This window comes from Mus musculus, chromosome 11, assembly GCF_000001635.26.
Source record: "Mus musculus strain C57BL/6J chromosome 11, GRCm38.p6 C57BL/6J".
Taxonomy (NCBI): Eukaryota; Metazoa; Chordata; class Mammalia; order Rodentia; family Muridae; genus Mus; species Mus musculus.
Window position 1 is genome coordinate 113,514,015 of NC_000077.6, and position 15,088 is coordinate 113,529,102.

Sequence of the window (15,088 nt, forward strand, 5' to 3'; positions counted from 1 at the left end):
GCTGACTATTTCGGGAAACTCGGAGACGGAAAAATGTGTGACAAAGCAATGTGATGGGCCCAGGGGTGGGGGTAGGGGGGAGCGCCTGCCACTGGGTAGCTGTGAGACCTCATCGGAAATAGCCCAGTGGTAACTCTGATTCAGTGATCACTAGGCAACACACAAACACAAGAGTATATAGGTTGTTTTTTTAATTGGGAGGGGGGGGTCTCTGTATGTGGTGTGTGTGTGTGTGGTATGTCTGTATGTGTGTTGTGTATGTGTGGGTATATGTATGTGTTTCTGTGCATGTAGATGTATGTATATGTGTGGTGTGTATGTATTATGGTGTTTGCATAGTAGTGTGTGTCATTATGTGTGTGTGGTATATCTGTGTGTGTTTGTTATATGTGTGTGTGTGGTATTGAAGTGTGTATGTGTGCATTTGTGTGTGTTTGTGTGTGTGTGTGTGTGTATGTGTGTGGTATATCTGTGTGTATGTGTGTGTATGTGGTGTTTGTATGGGGTGTATGCATCTGTGTGTTTGTGGTATGTCTCTGTGCGTTTATTATGCCTCTGTGTGGTATTTGTGTGTGTGTGTGTGTGTATGTTTATGTATAGTATATATTTATGAGTATGGTGTATGTGTGGTATGTCTGTGTGTTTGTTATGTCTCTGTGTGTGTTGTATTTGTGTGTGTGTGTATGCTTGTGTGTGTGTGTGTGTGTGTGTGTATGTATGGTGAATATTCATGAGGGGGTCATCCACCCATGCACAGGCACAGAGGCTGGAGGACTGCACCAGGTGTCATGCACTGGCGCTCTCTGCTTTATTCCCTAGGACAGGGTTTCTCACTCTACCTGGAGCCAGGCTGACAAGCAGCAAGACTCAGGCATCCTCCTGTCTCCATCACTCACCCAGAGCACTAAGATTAAACCAATTCTGCTAGACTAGCAGGTTCCTGGGATTTTCCTGCCTCCACCTCCCCAGTGCTGGAATTAAAAGCATGTGTTGCTGAGCCTGGCTTTTCTGTGTGCCAACCACAGTGTTTTTACATGGGTGCTGGGTATTCAAAAACTAATCCCCATGCTTGTCTGACAAGGGTTCTTTCTCAAGCCATCCCCACAGCCCCTGGAGACATATTACATATTCTTAAATTCAGTAGAGAAAATAGAATGAATGGGACACTACTCCCAGAAGCTAGCGGGACAGGAGCTCCAGAAGAACACTAGAAACAACAAAAACCAGAAGGAGTGTACGGGAGGTAACGGTACGACATACAACGGGAGACATGAACGTGACACGACATTAACTAAAAAGGTCCTCATGAGAAAGTGAGCCCAGGGCTGGGAGAAGGCTCAGTAAACTTCGTGACAGCTTGAGCTTCATGGCCAGCAACCACGCAAAGGAACCAGGTGTGGCAGTGCACAGCTGTAGTCACAGCTCTGGGGAGCCAGGGACAGGAGGATCTCAGGGTGCACTGGCCAGCCAGCCTAGCCAAACTGGTTAGCTTTAAGTCCAGTGAGAGGTATTGTCTCAAAAAAAAAAAAAAAGAAAGAAAGAAAAGAAAAAAGTAGAAAATAATTGTGAAAAACACCCAGGAGATTGACTTCTGGCCTCTGCACACCCATGCACATATATATGCACACATGCAAACATGAATGTATACACACTAAAATAAAAAAGGTAAGACCTAATTCTATTGTTTATTAAATGTAAAGACACATGAGTACACAGTACTAGAGGGCCACTGGACCAGCTGTTCTTACTAGAACAAAATGGAGGTTAATACAAAAAGCATCATCAACGTTACTCCTCTGAAAGTCTACAGCTCTCTTCCCCCTGGCCAGAGAGTGCTGCCTACTGGCCAGAGAGCTGTCTAGTCAGAGTTCTGCTCTACAAATTTCACAAAGCACTCTTATGCCCAAAATATGCAAGAAGAAAATTCCTCCACTTTTTTTACAGCAGGTTTTAACAAACACAATGTCTGTGTCATACCCAGCCCCCAAAAAGACTTGCTGTGTTGAAGCTATGTCCAATGTCACTGAGGCCTCTGGGGGTGATAAGGTTAGATGAGGCATGACTGAACTAGTGTATTGATGAGAAAAGTCCCCATCAGAGAGGCTCACCATCTCTCTCTCTGCCTCGACTTGTGTACAGACACAATGGGAAGGCAGCCATCTGCAAACCGGGAAGATAGGGCCCTCACCTGTAATCAAATCAGCCAGAGCCTTGAGACAGTGTGTTATTTAAGCATCCCTGAGTGGTGTTTTGTTACGGCGGTGCGACCCAAAAGACAGCTGGGACACTCTTAGGTGTCGTCTGCTCTGCTGTCCCTCAGGATAGCGTGGTGAACCGATGAGTAATCTCCTCAAAGAGGCTGGCGTGGCACTGCGCTGCTCCAGATGACAGTGACAGCCCACACTGTCTCGAGGAGCTCTGGGCAGCACACTGCTCTCAAGTCTGCCTCAGCTCCTGCAGCCAAAACCACTGCTGTACAAATCATGCCTGTGGCAGACACTGGCTACCTTCAGGCTTCTTCTTGGAACTTCCAGACATCAGGGCTGAACACCAGCTTCTGCCAGAGGCTGCTTCTGTCGGCCTGTCCCTAGTCACTCTTCTGCACTATGGAGTCACTGCCATCCTGTTCAACAGAAGGTCCTTAGTTCATGAGGCTGATGGGACGGGAGCTACCCTGAAGACACATGTTCATGAGTGTGCATGTGAGAGAGAGAGAGAGTGTGTGTGTGTGTGTGTGTGTGTGTGTGTGTGCCCACGCCTTCTAAACTGCACATATGCAAGTGTCAATGTGTGTGGAAATGCACCTACATTTCCACTGTCTACAACCACTTATGGGAACACATGCCTGATCTCACTTTGCTGATGATCAGCAGAGAACAAGCCGCTGATTAAAACCTTGTAGCCAAGCGACCCAGAGTGCACGACCACCAGGCGAGCCCTTGTGCTATGGAGGCAGATCTTCAGCTCTAAAGGATGCTTATCTTAGCCACCGGATGCTGGGCTGCTCTGTTCACAGCTTCTCCAGTGGTATTCGACCTGCTGCTTCTCCTTGTAGGTTTACGTTCAGAGAAAACTGGAATCCTCCCAGCATGTCAGCCCTGTTGCTGGCACAGGTGTGGGCATGCACGAGGGCCTTTTCCCGCATTCAGAGTGAGCAGCAAGTCCAGCCCTTTGGTTAAAGCTGGCCCGGTCCAGGGGATACAGGGAGCACTGCCCAGTCGTAAAGAGAGGAAGCCTGGGAGGATGGGGATGGCTACTAGCAAAGGAATCTGCTGCAGAGACGGGGGCAGGGAGGCTGCCAGAGGGTAACCAGCTTAACTTGGTCTCAGGGCCTTCTCTCACCTCACAAGGGGTCACATGTGTATATAACAAAACACACATGCTCAGCCCCATGCCCTTCAACAGGAAGAAACAGGAACCCACAGGCCCACACGACTCTTGCCAACCTTATGATTTTATGATTTGTGTATTAAGTTCTCAACACCCCACCCCCATACACATCAAGGGAGCGGCAACTCTCCCTCTTTTCACCTGTGTGTTGGGAATAGGGAATTTCCAGAGGACTCTGAGATGCTGGCTGTGATCAGAGGTCCAGTGTTTCTCCTCTATCCAACCTAAGGCATCCCCAAGGCTGCATGTGAGAGAGAATGACTTATCACACTGGCTTTAACTGGGTCCTCCCCCCCCAGTACAAACTAGCCAAACCTCATCTCTGTCCCAAAACCTCGCTGTCTGTTTTTTCCCTGACACTGCCTTTTCCCTCCAACTCCCTGCGACTCTGACTCCTTGGCCCAATCAATCTGAGATCCGATGAGCAGTGAGATATAGCAAGGCAGGTTCTGTGAAGCATCAGCCACCTGACTGGAGAGAGAGCTGCAGACTATGGGCAAGCCAGCCCTGTCCCAGCTCCCATGAGGAATAGGAGGATGCCCCTATCTTAAGTGCACACTCGGTGTCTTTTCTACCCCCAACTGCCCATAAGTTCTAAGTTCTAGATATGTGGAACCTGAAATGTTTCCTGACTCAAGCCATGGCAAGAGAGGACCGTCACAACTTTATGGCCTAACATCGAAAAGATGGGGGGAATCAACGTGGGTTTTAGAAGGTTCCAAGCATCATACATGCTCCACATGGTAGGATTTAAATCACTTGGTAGGATTTAAGCATCCCTATCAAGATGGTCTGTGATGACAAAAACCACTGGAGGCTTACGAAGTTTCCCTCAGAAAGCGTGTGTGTGTGTGTGTGTGTGTGTGTGTGTGTGTGTGTGTGTGTATGTGTTCTCCTACCAGTTCCACTCTTCCTCCTTTGGGAACAAACAGCAGTGTCAGATGTAATTTATAACCCTGGTTGAAAATTAAAGATGTAATTTGTAACCTCCTGGTCCTCTGCCATCTCGGTGAGCCAGGACAACAGAATCAGCTAAAACACAAGCACAGATACCGTGGGACCCCGACTTAGAGCGTTTCTCCCTGGAAGGTAAAGCCCTGCACGTTCCCCAAGCTTGTTTTCCCTGATCTCTAAAAACACAGCCAGAAAGAGGCTCTTTGTTCTCTATAGCCAGCAAAAAGCCTTTTTTGTTTCTATACTTTACAACCAGAGATGCCTGCCTTCCTGTGTCGAGGACACGGAGATAAAAATTCAGAAAGAACTCATTCCCCATTCCTGCCTTGTAAATTTCACCAAGGACACCTGGAAGAGAAGAACTCTTCCCAACTCCTCCCAATTCCTCAGCTAGCTGTTAAAAGCCCCCTACTGTCACCGCTCAGGGTCGAACTCCCCTGCCCTGCACAGCGGAGGGACTTCATCCTCAGCTAGCTGATAGTAAAACCTCTTGCAGTTTGCATCAGGTGTGGTTTTCTCTCGGGTCACTGGGGTGCTGGCCAGCTCAGCCTGGGACTTGAGCGGAGGCCCAGCTTCGGGGGGTCTTACAATACATAGAGCCACCTACACTGCCCGCCCCAGAAGACATAGCACACAGTCAGGGAGAGAGACAGTTCACAGCATGGAGTCCCACCATCCGCATGGGTACTCACACATGTCCACAGAATGGTTAGACTGCTTGGCTTTTTGTCTATGTACTCTTGCTGTTTTGTGGTACTGAGAAGGGAACCCAGAATCACAAGCCTTTCTCGGCAGAGGCTCAGACAGTGCAGGACATCTCCGGTCCAAGCCGCCGTGTTCTCTAAGCGTCAGTGAGTATTACTATATTAGGAAGTTGCCTCAAGTCAATGGGACCCCCAAGCTGTGTGGGACTACACTTCTAGGTATCCCCAACAGCTGGAGAGGCTGCCTCCACCAGGCTATGCCATTTGTACCTGAGAAAAGAAACTAGGCATGCCACTCCCTAAAGCCTTATCTAGGCAAAGCCTGGGGTGTCAAGATGCCAGGAGTCCCTCAGTCGGTGAAGCTCTGTAAACAGGAAACCTTCCCTCATGTCCCCTAGGCAGGCCCCCCACGGTCACACACATGCTGTTTCTCCAAGAAGAAGCTGGAGTGTTAATCAGAGTCTCAGATTCCTGGGCACAGCGTGGCCCTCAGGGAAGCCCCACCCAGCCACCAGCAGGCGCTTAGGGAGGGAAGAGATGTCCAGGGTGGCCTCTGCTTAAGAACACACTGTGCCTGCCGGGTGGCTTACGGCGACATCCACAGGACAAGCTTCCTCTACCACAGCATCTCTCTAGCTTAGCCCTACAAGTATCAAGAGGGGGCGTTTGCCCAGGGGCTGTGGGGGTGGATCCATCAGTAAAGTGCTTGCTGTGTTCAGACTGCTGGAGTAGGCTGACCAGCCTGCCTGGCTGAATCAGTGAACCCCGGGACCCAGTTAAAGACCCTGTCTCAAAAGAACAAGGTCAACACCTAAAGTTGACCTCTGGCATCTATACACACTCACAGATACACACACACATACTCACTCTGTGTGTGTGTGTGTGTGTGTGTGTGTGTGTGACTCTAGTCTGAAGTGTAGCTCAGAGAGAGAGGCAGGACTACATATAGAGGCTAAAAGCAATGGGAAGTCTGACAGAGAGGACCAGGGTCTCGATTCTGCTGTAGCTCCAATCAGCACCCCCTCCCCCAAGCGCCAGCTTTATCCATCCCACCAACCTGTGACTAGAACAGCACAGGGTTCCCTGTGGAGACCATCTATGAAGGACAGAGATGCACGCAAATGCCCCTCTGGTGGTCAAAGTTTGCCTCATGCAACATGCCACTTCAGACATCGATCGTGTGTAGTTCCTGGAAGCAGCCCCTGCCCTCCAAAACCTGTCACCAGCCTGAGCGTGCTATGCCTGTCCCACACAGTTGCATTTTTATAAAGCCATCGTCCTGGCCAACACAATGAGACCTGATAGATGCTGGGGACATAATTAGACCTGGGAGGAAGCTGGTGTCCCCTACTCCCACCCGGAGCCTGCTTAGGAGGGACATACAGTACTGCACCCAGGAGAAAGCCACGGAGGGAGAGCCACAAGCGCCTGCTGCTTCCTCCCTCTTGTGCAGCCTCTCTGAGATGTGGGAAGCCAATAGGGAGGGGGTGGGGAGAGCGCACTTCTCTGGGTAAGTGTGCCAAGACGGAGGCAAGCTGAGGAAAGCAGGCAGCACCAACACAGGCAGTGTTAGCATTTGTTTTTTTCAGAAAGCAGAAAACAAGATTCCATTCTGAGGCACACACGGGCACACACGGGCATGAAGAGGAAGAACAGCCAGCCAACAGCGAGTGAAGGCTTTCAGGCCTCCTACCTCCCCCTGCTCCTCCAAGACCATTGACTGCCTACTCTGACTCTGTGGTAAGGCTCAATGGATTAAAAACCGAAGAGGCCTCAAGTTCAACACCACCCCCCACCCAAACTCTCCCACAGCCTCAGAAGTGGTTGGCTCACAAATTCTAGGAGCAGTAAGCGTTCAGGGAATCAAGTCTGGCTGCCCCAGAAGGTCCATACCCTCCCTGCCTGTGCTCAGTCGATACGGGATAGCCACGGGGATTCCGCTATCAAAACCCATTAATTGACACGCCACTTGGCCCCTGTGGAAGGGCCAAGCTGCGGTCCTTTTCAGGTCTGGGAAGCAAATTGACAGAGACACGGGAGGGAAGGCTTTAGCGGGCCTCGGAGCACAGGGCAGCGGGCTTCTTGTGCGCACGACTCTGGCCATTTGTATTCAGAAGCTGGGGTAATCAGAAGCCTGCCTGTTTATGAGACCTTCTGAGACACGTTCCCCTTCACACATTAACAGCGGCAATTAATTTCCTCTCCAATGTCCCAGATCAGATGTTTACTGAATCTTCTGCCAACAAGTGAGGTCTGGGCCCTGATGGTTAGGGCGCCTCTTTCCCAGCCCCTCCCCAACCCCACCCCACAGCAGTTAGCATCCATCCACTCCGCAACAATTTCTGCTTTTCTGTATTATCTATCCAGAGCTTGCCCCCTGGGAGCATCTCTGTATCTAAAGCGTATATTGTAAAACAAACACGAACCGAAGATTAACAATAACAACAAAGAAAGCACGAAGCACAGTACAAATTAGTCTGTGACTATTTACATTGCCCAGAGAAATCCCCTCTGCTCGGCCAGCTGGTCAAATACACCTGCCGCCAAGCCTGGTACCTCCACCATTCCCCTCTCTCCCAGGTCCCAGTAAGGAGGACCAATGATGACTGGAAGGGCCCTTAATGATGACTGGCTTAGGAGCCCTCGTGGCCCCACTGAGTACTGAGAATGGGGTCTAGCCAGGACTGTATAGAACAACCGAACCACTTCAACCCCCTGCTCAGGAGCTCGGGCCACTGAGTAGGAAATCTTCCAGTAAGAAGTTTACACGTAGCTAGACCGTTTTAAGAGGAGAATCCGCAGCACTCCCAGGACAGGCTCTAAAAGCCACCGGCACGGACAGTTAGATCTGACAGCAAAGAAACCAAACATCCAGGGGGCAGAAACAGGCTCTGTCATTCAAGCTTCCAGTGGAAAGACAACAGCTGACAGATGGTGGCTCCTTAGGAAACTGTCACAGCCGGCCCTGCGGCCATCGCATCCTCTGCCGGATCCAGGGAATGGGCTCGAGTGTGTGTGCCCTGCAAGCGGTAAGTTTTGCAGCAGGCAGCCCTGGGGCCCAGCAATCTCGGTTCCCAGAGATCATCCTTTTCCCTCTCTGGTTGGTAATTTAAGGTGAGACAGGAGGAAGGGCTCAGACATGGCTGCACAGGCCTGAAATCCCAGCGTTTGGGAGGTGAAGCGGGAAGATTGTGAGTTCAAGGCTAATCTGGGTTACATAAAAGGAAGGAAGGAAGGAAGGAAGGAAGGAAGGAAGGAAGGAAGGAAGGAAGGAAGGAAGGAAAGAAAGAAGGAAAGAAGGAAAGAGAGAGAAAAAGGAAGGTAGGAGGGAAGGAAGGAGAAAGAGGAAGACATGAAAGGAAGGAGGGAAGGAAGGAGAAAGAGGAAGACAGGAAAGGTGGGAGGGAAGGAGACAGGGAGAGAGGAAGAAAGGGAGACTATGTCAGGGAGTAGGAATACAGGAAAAGCAGAGGGGGAGAGTACACACACAAGAGCCCTTTCGCTGTGTCCTGGAGCACATACCCCCCGACTCCCTACGATCTAACAGAAAAACAATCTCATTTTCTTCACATACTTCTCCCCTTTCTGGGTGATCAGTGAATCCGGGCACCAACTCGGAGGTACTTCCGCCCACCTCTAAGACCCATGTGTGTGGTACGGGGACATGCCACACATCCCACCCTGTGGCTGACATCAACCCTTCTCTCCTCTGCCAGTAGCATGCACTGTGGTAACAAGTTTAGCCAAAGGCTTCCTCTGGCTGCTGTAGCACAGCCTGGCCTTGGCTCTCTGCTTGGCAAAGCAGCTCAGGCCAGAAAGTGATGCTCAAACCACCTGCCTGGTTCCCGCCCAGAAGCTCCACAGCTCTGGTTCTCCCCAACAGTGGTGTTTTCGTTGCTGTTGGCATCTTACAGTCTCCAGATGGTAGGAAGGAAACCTGGAGCTGAGAGACACGTGGTCATACATGTCAGAGGTGAACTCTGACCTCCCAGACTCCCACTCCACCTGCCACTTCCCGTTAACATGTGACAAACTAGTAAAGGTCTTTCTATCCTTGGCTGTGTTGTCATCTCCCTGATGACTCCATCAGCTCTCCAGCTCTCCCTGAACCACGATCCTAAGCTCCCCCCTCCCCCCAGTTCCGGTTGCTCTCGTATTGGTGCTCTACATCGTCAGCTACAACTGACAGATCTGACGTTCAAAATCTGAAGTTAGCAAGATGTGAACAGTGAGGCATTCATTAGTCATGCCAACAGGCGAGTACTTTCTTGATGGAAGGAATCACCGCTCACTCCCTCTGGCGACCTGTCTGTTTAGAATCTGCCGACTACCTGACGTATGAATGGATCCACCGAGGCAAACAGAAGCAAGTCTGCTGCGGGGAGCGGGACGTCGATACTCACCAGGTGAGGCATCAGGAGGTCAGCCAGGTAGACAAAGGCGGCCCCCAGGGTGAAGCCAACAGCCACTGGGAAGAAGGCAAAGGCTCCGAAGCCCCCCGAGGATGTCGCCATCTCCACCGCTGGTGCAAGCAGCGACCAGTAGGAAGCCGCTAACATGACCTGGAGAAAGCACAGGGAGAAATTAGTCATTAACCAACCATAAGGCTTTTTGGGGTAGGGGAACAACGCTTAACTCCAAACCACAGAGGAAAACCAACCCATAAGGCTTTGGGGGTGGCGAGAGTCAACACATAAGGCCTACATTGTTCTCTATATCCTAAAATAAGCCGCACGATTTCACACTTGTAAGGCCTTTAACCTCAGGTGGTAGGTACCAGCTCAATCAAAGACTACCCCTGGAGACTAGCAAAAGTTCCTCCCAGAATTCCTGTTCATAAACCTAACTTGACAAAGGCGAACCAACTGGCAAACGAACCATGCTTCTGTAAATAACCCTTCACCCGTGTCCCTGTAAGCGTGAAAACACATTGGGTCAACCACAAAGGCATGAAAGTAGTGGGGATCTAGCTGAGATGAGGAAAGGCGTCAATGGGAAAGGGAGGGGCGGCAAGAGGGTAAGGGGAGCAAATATGATCAAGATACCTTACATATATGTATGAAAATGTCATCATGAGATCCATTACTATGTGTAAGAAAATTATGCATGCCGATAAAAACACATAAATTAAAGGAACCCAGTTTGGGGCAGGGCAGATCTGAGAGGACGGAGTCTCATTTGCTCCTGTGTAGGCTCTGACCCTGGAGTTCTTATCCAAACATGATTTTTTTGCACTCCACGGACAGGTGACATTGCTAAAAGTCACCTTGTCACAGTGAGGGTGGGGCAGGAGGCTACATTCAGTGATAAACATCCTCCCACTGACATCACAGCCCCTGTCAACCAAGAGCCATGGTGGCCTCAGATGAGCGTCCTAAGGCTGCTGAGAGATGCTGTTTCTTCTCTCTTTTTTTTTTTTTTTTTTTTTTTTTTTTTGGTTTTTTGAGACAGGGTTTCTCTGTGTAGCTCTGGCTATCCTGGAACTCCCTCTGTAGACCAGGCTGGCTTCGAACTCAGAAATCTGCCTGCCTCTGCCTCCCGAGTGCTGGGATTAAAGGCGTGCGCCACCACGCCCGGATGTTTCAATTTCAAGCTCCCAAGACAAACTGCTCATAATTACATGGGCTTCACCACTAGAACACAGCTGATTATTATAGAGATCTTCTTGGTGTTGGGTGACATGTGTCTCCCTCCATTCGTGCCACCTTGCTCGTTCCCCAATCTCTGGCACATCAACAATGGTGGGCCTCCTCCCTCGTATCATGTGACAGCGTTTGACAAATCTGAGGATGTCAGTCCATCAACGTCAGATTGGTCTCTGCAGTGTCCTCATCTCTGAAACTGACTAGTGAGCTAACAACTATCGATTAACAGCCATTTCTAGGCACCAAGGTTTGTATTTGATATCTTGTCTTGTCCTCCCCACCCTGCGAGGCAGATGTTTTCTGTTGTTATTTGTGAGAAAAGGAACTGTATCGCAGGCTGGGAATATGGGCTCGAAGAGTAAAGTATTTCCTAGGCAGGCAGGAGGACCTAAGTCAAATCCCCCTGAGTCCCTGTTTAAAAAGCTGACTGTGGCAGCCTAAGCTTGTAATCCCAGCTCCGGGGAGTGGAGACAAGTGGATACCCGGGGGTTTGCTGGCCAACCAGCCTAGACAAATTGGCAGCTCTGGGTTCCATGAGAGACCCTAGCTCAATAAACAAAGTATATAACAACACCAGAGTTGATCTCTGGCCTTCACAAAAGTGTACAAAGATGCCTACCCACTGTGCTGGCTAATCTTGGTTGTCGACTTCACACACCAGGAAGAGAGAATCTCAAGTGAGGAACTGCCTCCATCAGAATGGCCTGTAGGCATTTGTCTGTGTGGCATTTTCTTGCCAGATGTGAAAGGGTCCGGCCCACTGTGGGCAGTGACACCCCTGGGGAGGTAGGTTCTGGGCTACACGAGAAAGGAAGCCGAATGTGAGGCTCGGTACAAGCAGTGCACCGTTGTCTCTGTGTGATTTTCTACCCAGGGTTCTGCCTCGACTTCTGCCTTGATGGCCCTCTGCGAAGGGCTGTGACCTTGGACTTAGCTGTAAGATAAAATAAACCCTTTTCTTTCCCCAAGTTGCTTTTGGTCAGTGTTTTATCACACCGACAGAAAAACAAACAAGGACATCCCCACGTGCACACTCATACACACTTCAAAGGGGAAAGAGGTTGACTCGAAAATACGGAGGCAAGTTGTTCCTTCCACCCATGCAGTAAGCGGCAGATGCCGACCAACCAGCGCCACAATCAACCCAGTGACCAGAAGAGACGCGTGCAGCTGCTCTCACAGGTCAACAAGCTCAATTTGACAAACTGTTCTCCGGAGCTGACCGAATTAATCATTTGCCTGTGGCTTTTTAATCTTACGCACGCTGTGACATCGTCATGGCTAGAGTCCACCCACCACCTGTCGTAACAGTCACAGACGACATATACAATGTTGAATGGGTTTCTAAATTTTACTTAATTATGCCGCATCACCCGTCTCCAAAATAACACGCAGAGTGACAACCAGGCATTAGGGTGGCAAGACGAAGAACAATCCATGTAGGAAGCCATGGGGTGCCTTCTGCCAGCCATTGCTCACACAAAACAGCTCGCCCTGGAATGGATTGTCCCAGCAAAGATCTTAATGTCACCCATGGAACTCTGCCTCTGCCTCCGAGGCTCCAGAAAACATGAACGTATATCATCTCAACCAGATGGGTGCAGAGATTGACCAGTTCATACCACGAGTCTGCTCTGTCACAAAAGACCGCAAAAGGATCCAGGGACCCCCCTCCCCATCCACAATCCTACTCATTAACTTCCATAGCCCTTGTAAGCTCACCATCTGCACAGAGATGGACACCAATCCTTCCTCATTCTCCTCTGTGAACTTGACCCAACCAGAAATCCCTCCTCCATTCAGTTCCTTCTTCAACAGTTTCAAACCCATAAGAACCAGGGAAAGCCATTCATCAGACCCTCCGAAATCTCTCTACACATTACAAGGCAATGAAGCGACTCTGGCCAGCATCATCTCAACTCCTTACCAGCCTCTGGCTCATTCCTATTGCAATGCCTGTTCCAACGTCTTCCTTTGGCATCTCTGGGACCAAGACTGTTTTCTGCCTGTGATGGCTAATCCGGGTTGTCAACCTGCCTGGGTCTGGAATCAGCGCTGAGTGCGGTAAGAGATTTCCCTGATCACATTCTCTGAAGAGGGAAGAGCTCCCCTAAATGTGGGTGGAACCTCCAAGAGGAACCCAGATAAAGAGAGATGGAGAAAAAAAAAAAAACCTTCAGTTTTTGCCTACTTGCCTTCCACTCTGCTGGCAAGCTCATCTGCTCTGTAGCTGAAGCACTTCTTCACCAATAACAGAACCGACATGCCCAGGCTTCCAATGCAGACTGAATACCAGAAGTTCTCCAGAAGCCCTCCAGGTCTTCAACACCAAATCGGGACTGCTGGGAAATCTTGCCATCTAGACTTACCGACCGAGAGATTCTCAGCCTCACCAGACATTGATGGACAGTCAGACTACATCACATAAGACAATCTAATAAAATTCACCTTAATGTGATTTATTCTACCAGGTCCTCAAGAGGGCCACCACAACTAACTCATGTTTTTGTGCATGAGAAACATGCCAAGTTCTCACAGATACATTATTTATTGTGGAGAAGGCAGCCAGTTCTTGCAAAGGCCATGCTGGACTCGGGGATGCTTGGGTTGGAAGAACATTCCAGACAGTACAGGCGGACTGCTCGATGGAAGCCACCTTTCTTCACCCTTCTAGTCAAATCCAGAGCCCTGTTGGAGTGCCTTCATTTTTTAATTTCCTTGCCAGCTCCCTGATTTACACATAAACCGAGGAGTGCCTACAGGACAATCTGTTCATGGCAAAGGGTTTCCATCAAAAGTGGGCGGGGCCTAAAGATAAGTTATTACAAGGACACGAGTGGCAGGCAAGATGCCCAGGTGCTAATGGTCAGACCTGTGACTTTCTCATTTCCTGTGGCAGAAGGAATTCTGCAGGTGTGACCACACTGACCACACTGAGATGGAAGAGATAGCTGTGGACATCAGAGTGGGGCCAATGCTGTGCCAAGGAGCCTTACGAGGGTGTGAGTACAGCTGGAGAGAAGGGACTTGAAATACCCAAATGTAGAAACCCAGAGACCGAGTACACTGGTGGTTGCTATCTGGGAATAGAAAATGGGACAGTTGACCATTGTGAATTGTGAGGAGCAATTGTGGCAGCAGTCCCAAGATGGTGCCCGGGACTGCAGCTAAGTCTTATGACTTGCACCTAACTTCCTCATACACCTGAAAATAAGCCACGACCATCGTGAGAGCTGCGCAGGTGCACCAGGGTACTGGCGAATCCATTTTGGTGGAGACATGCCCCTGCTGCCCTGATTAGCTAAAGCTGCGTGCCTGGTGAGGTGATGGGCCTGCCATGAGTGGATGGGGGCTGAGAGTATATAAGAGTGAGAGGCCCAGGTTGGGGAGAGAGATAAAGAGAGAGAGAGATAAAGAGAGAGATAAAGTTGAAGAGAGAGAGATGAAGACTGAAGTTTGCTGAATAAACTGCTGTTAGAAGGACTGGTGGTCGTGTCGTTCTTGCTGGTCGAGAGCGGACGAGACAGTGAATGTTCATTTTCTCAATTCATTGACCACTTGTTGTGGTCACTGGTTGTCACAATGACCACTGAATGGTCACTGTTGTGTGGTGTAAGTCCATCACAACCTATTTTAAAAAGTTAGGGCTGACCTAATCAACTGTAAGGACCTGGCCTTGCATGACTGCCCTCAGAGGTGTGCTGCACTGTACAGTTTCTGGGGAACACCTCTGAGTCTCCATCTGTGGCAATGTCAAGATCTATCTCGGCTGGCCTTTCTCCCGGCGTCTCTGACCCTTGGCTGCCAGTTCATGTCCATGACAACAAAATGCAGAATTTGGACTCAGAAGCTTGGCTCTGGCACCTACTGAACCAAATGGGGTGGCCCCAGCAAACTAAATGAGGCCTCTGTTGCTCAGTTTGGCCAACTGGCAGGGATGCCACCAACCAGGGCTACTAGAAGAATGTAGCAACAGGGCCAGCATGCCAACCCAGGAGCTGGCAGGAGGCAGGTGTCATTTTAGATAATCCCACTTCCCAAAGCTGTGCCCACCAAGTTTGTTCCTCCTCCCTGATCCTGTGCAGCTCCCCCTCTGCCCGGGGCCCTTGTCCGTCTCACTGGATTTGTTCTCCCAGGAGCGTGCAGACGATGGGACCTGGTTCATGCTTGGAGCATCTCTGTGTGCTGCACCACCCAGCAGAGCAGCCTTGGACAGAGACTTGTTTAATATCTGTTGCCTAGATGAATTCTGTCATCCCTGCTGATGAAGGGGAGCAGTGGGGGCAGGGAGACAAGAACGTATGACAGGAAGTGTTTAAACCCTCGTTTTTGAGTCTATTGTCTGCATTTTTAAAGTGATTTTTTTTAACCTTCCAAATTAAAGTAACGCACAGG

At 49.9% G+C, this 15,088-nt stretch overlaps 1 protein-coding gene across 31 annotated transcripts in view; it reads right to left on the minus strand.

Annotated features, from left to right (window-relative positions):
- Positions 1-15,088, minus strand: part of Slc39a11 (solute carrier family 39 (metal ion transporter), member 11) — a 405,350-nt gene that overhangs the window by 269,164 nt on the left and 121,098 nt on the right. For 19 of the 31 annotated variants that reach the window (XM_030246280.1, XM_030246281.1, XM_011249231.2 and 16 more), the window contains one exon: positions 9,452-9,610. In XM_030246280.1, the coding sequence (XP_030102140.1) occupies positions 9,452-9,610 (159 nt within the window). Of the gene's footprint in view, positions 1-8,886; positions 8,992-9,379; positions 9,611-15,088 lie in introns of all 31 variants that reach the window. The other 12 variants (XM_011249239.3, XM_011249237.3, XM_011249236.3 and 9 more) reach the window with 2 other exon arrangements.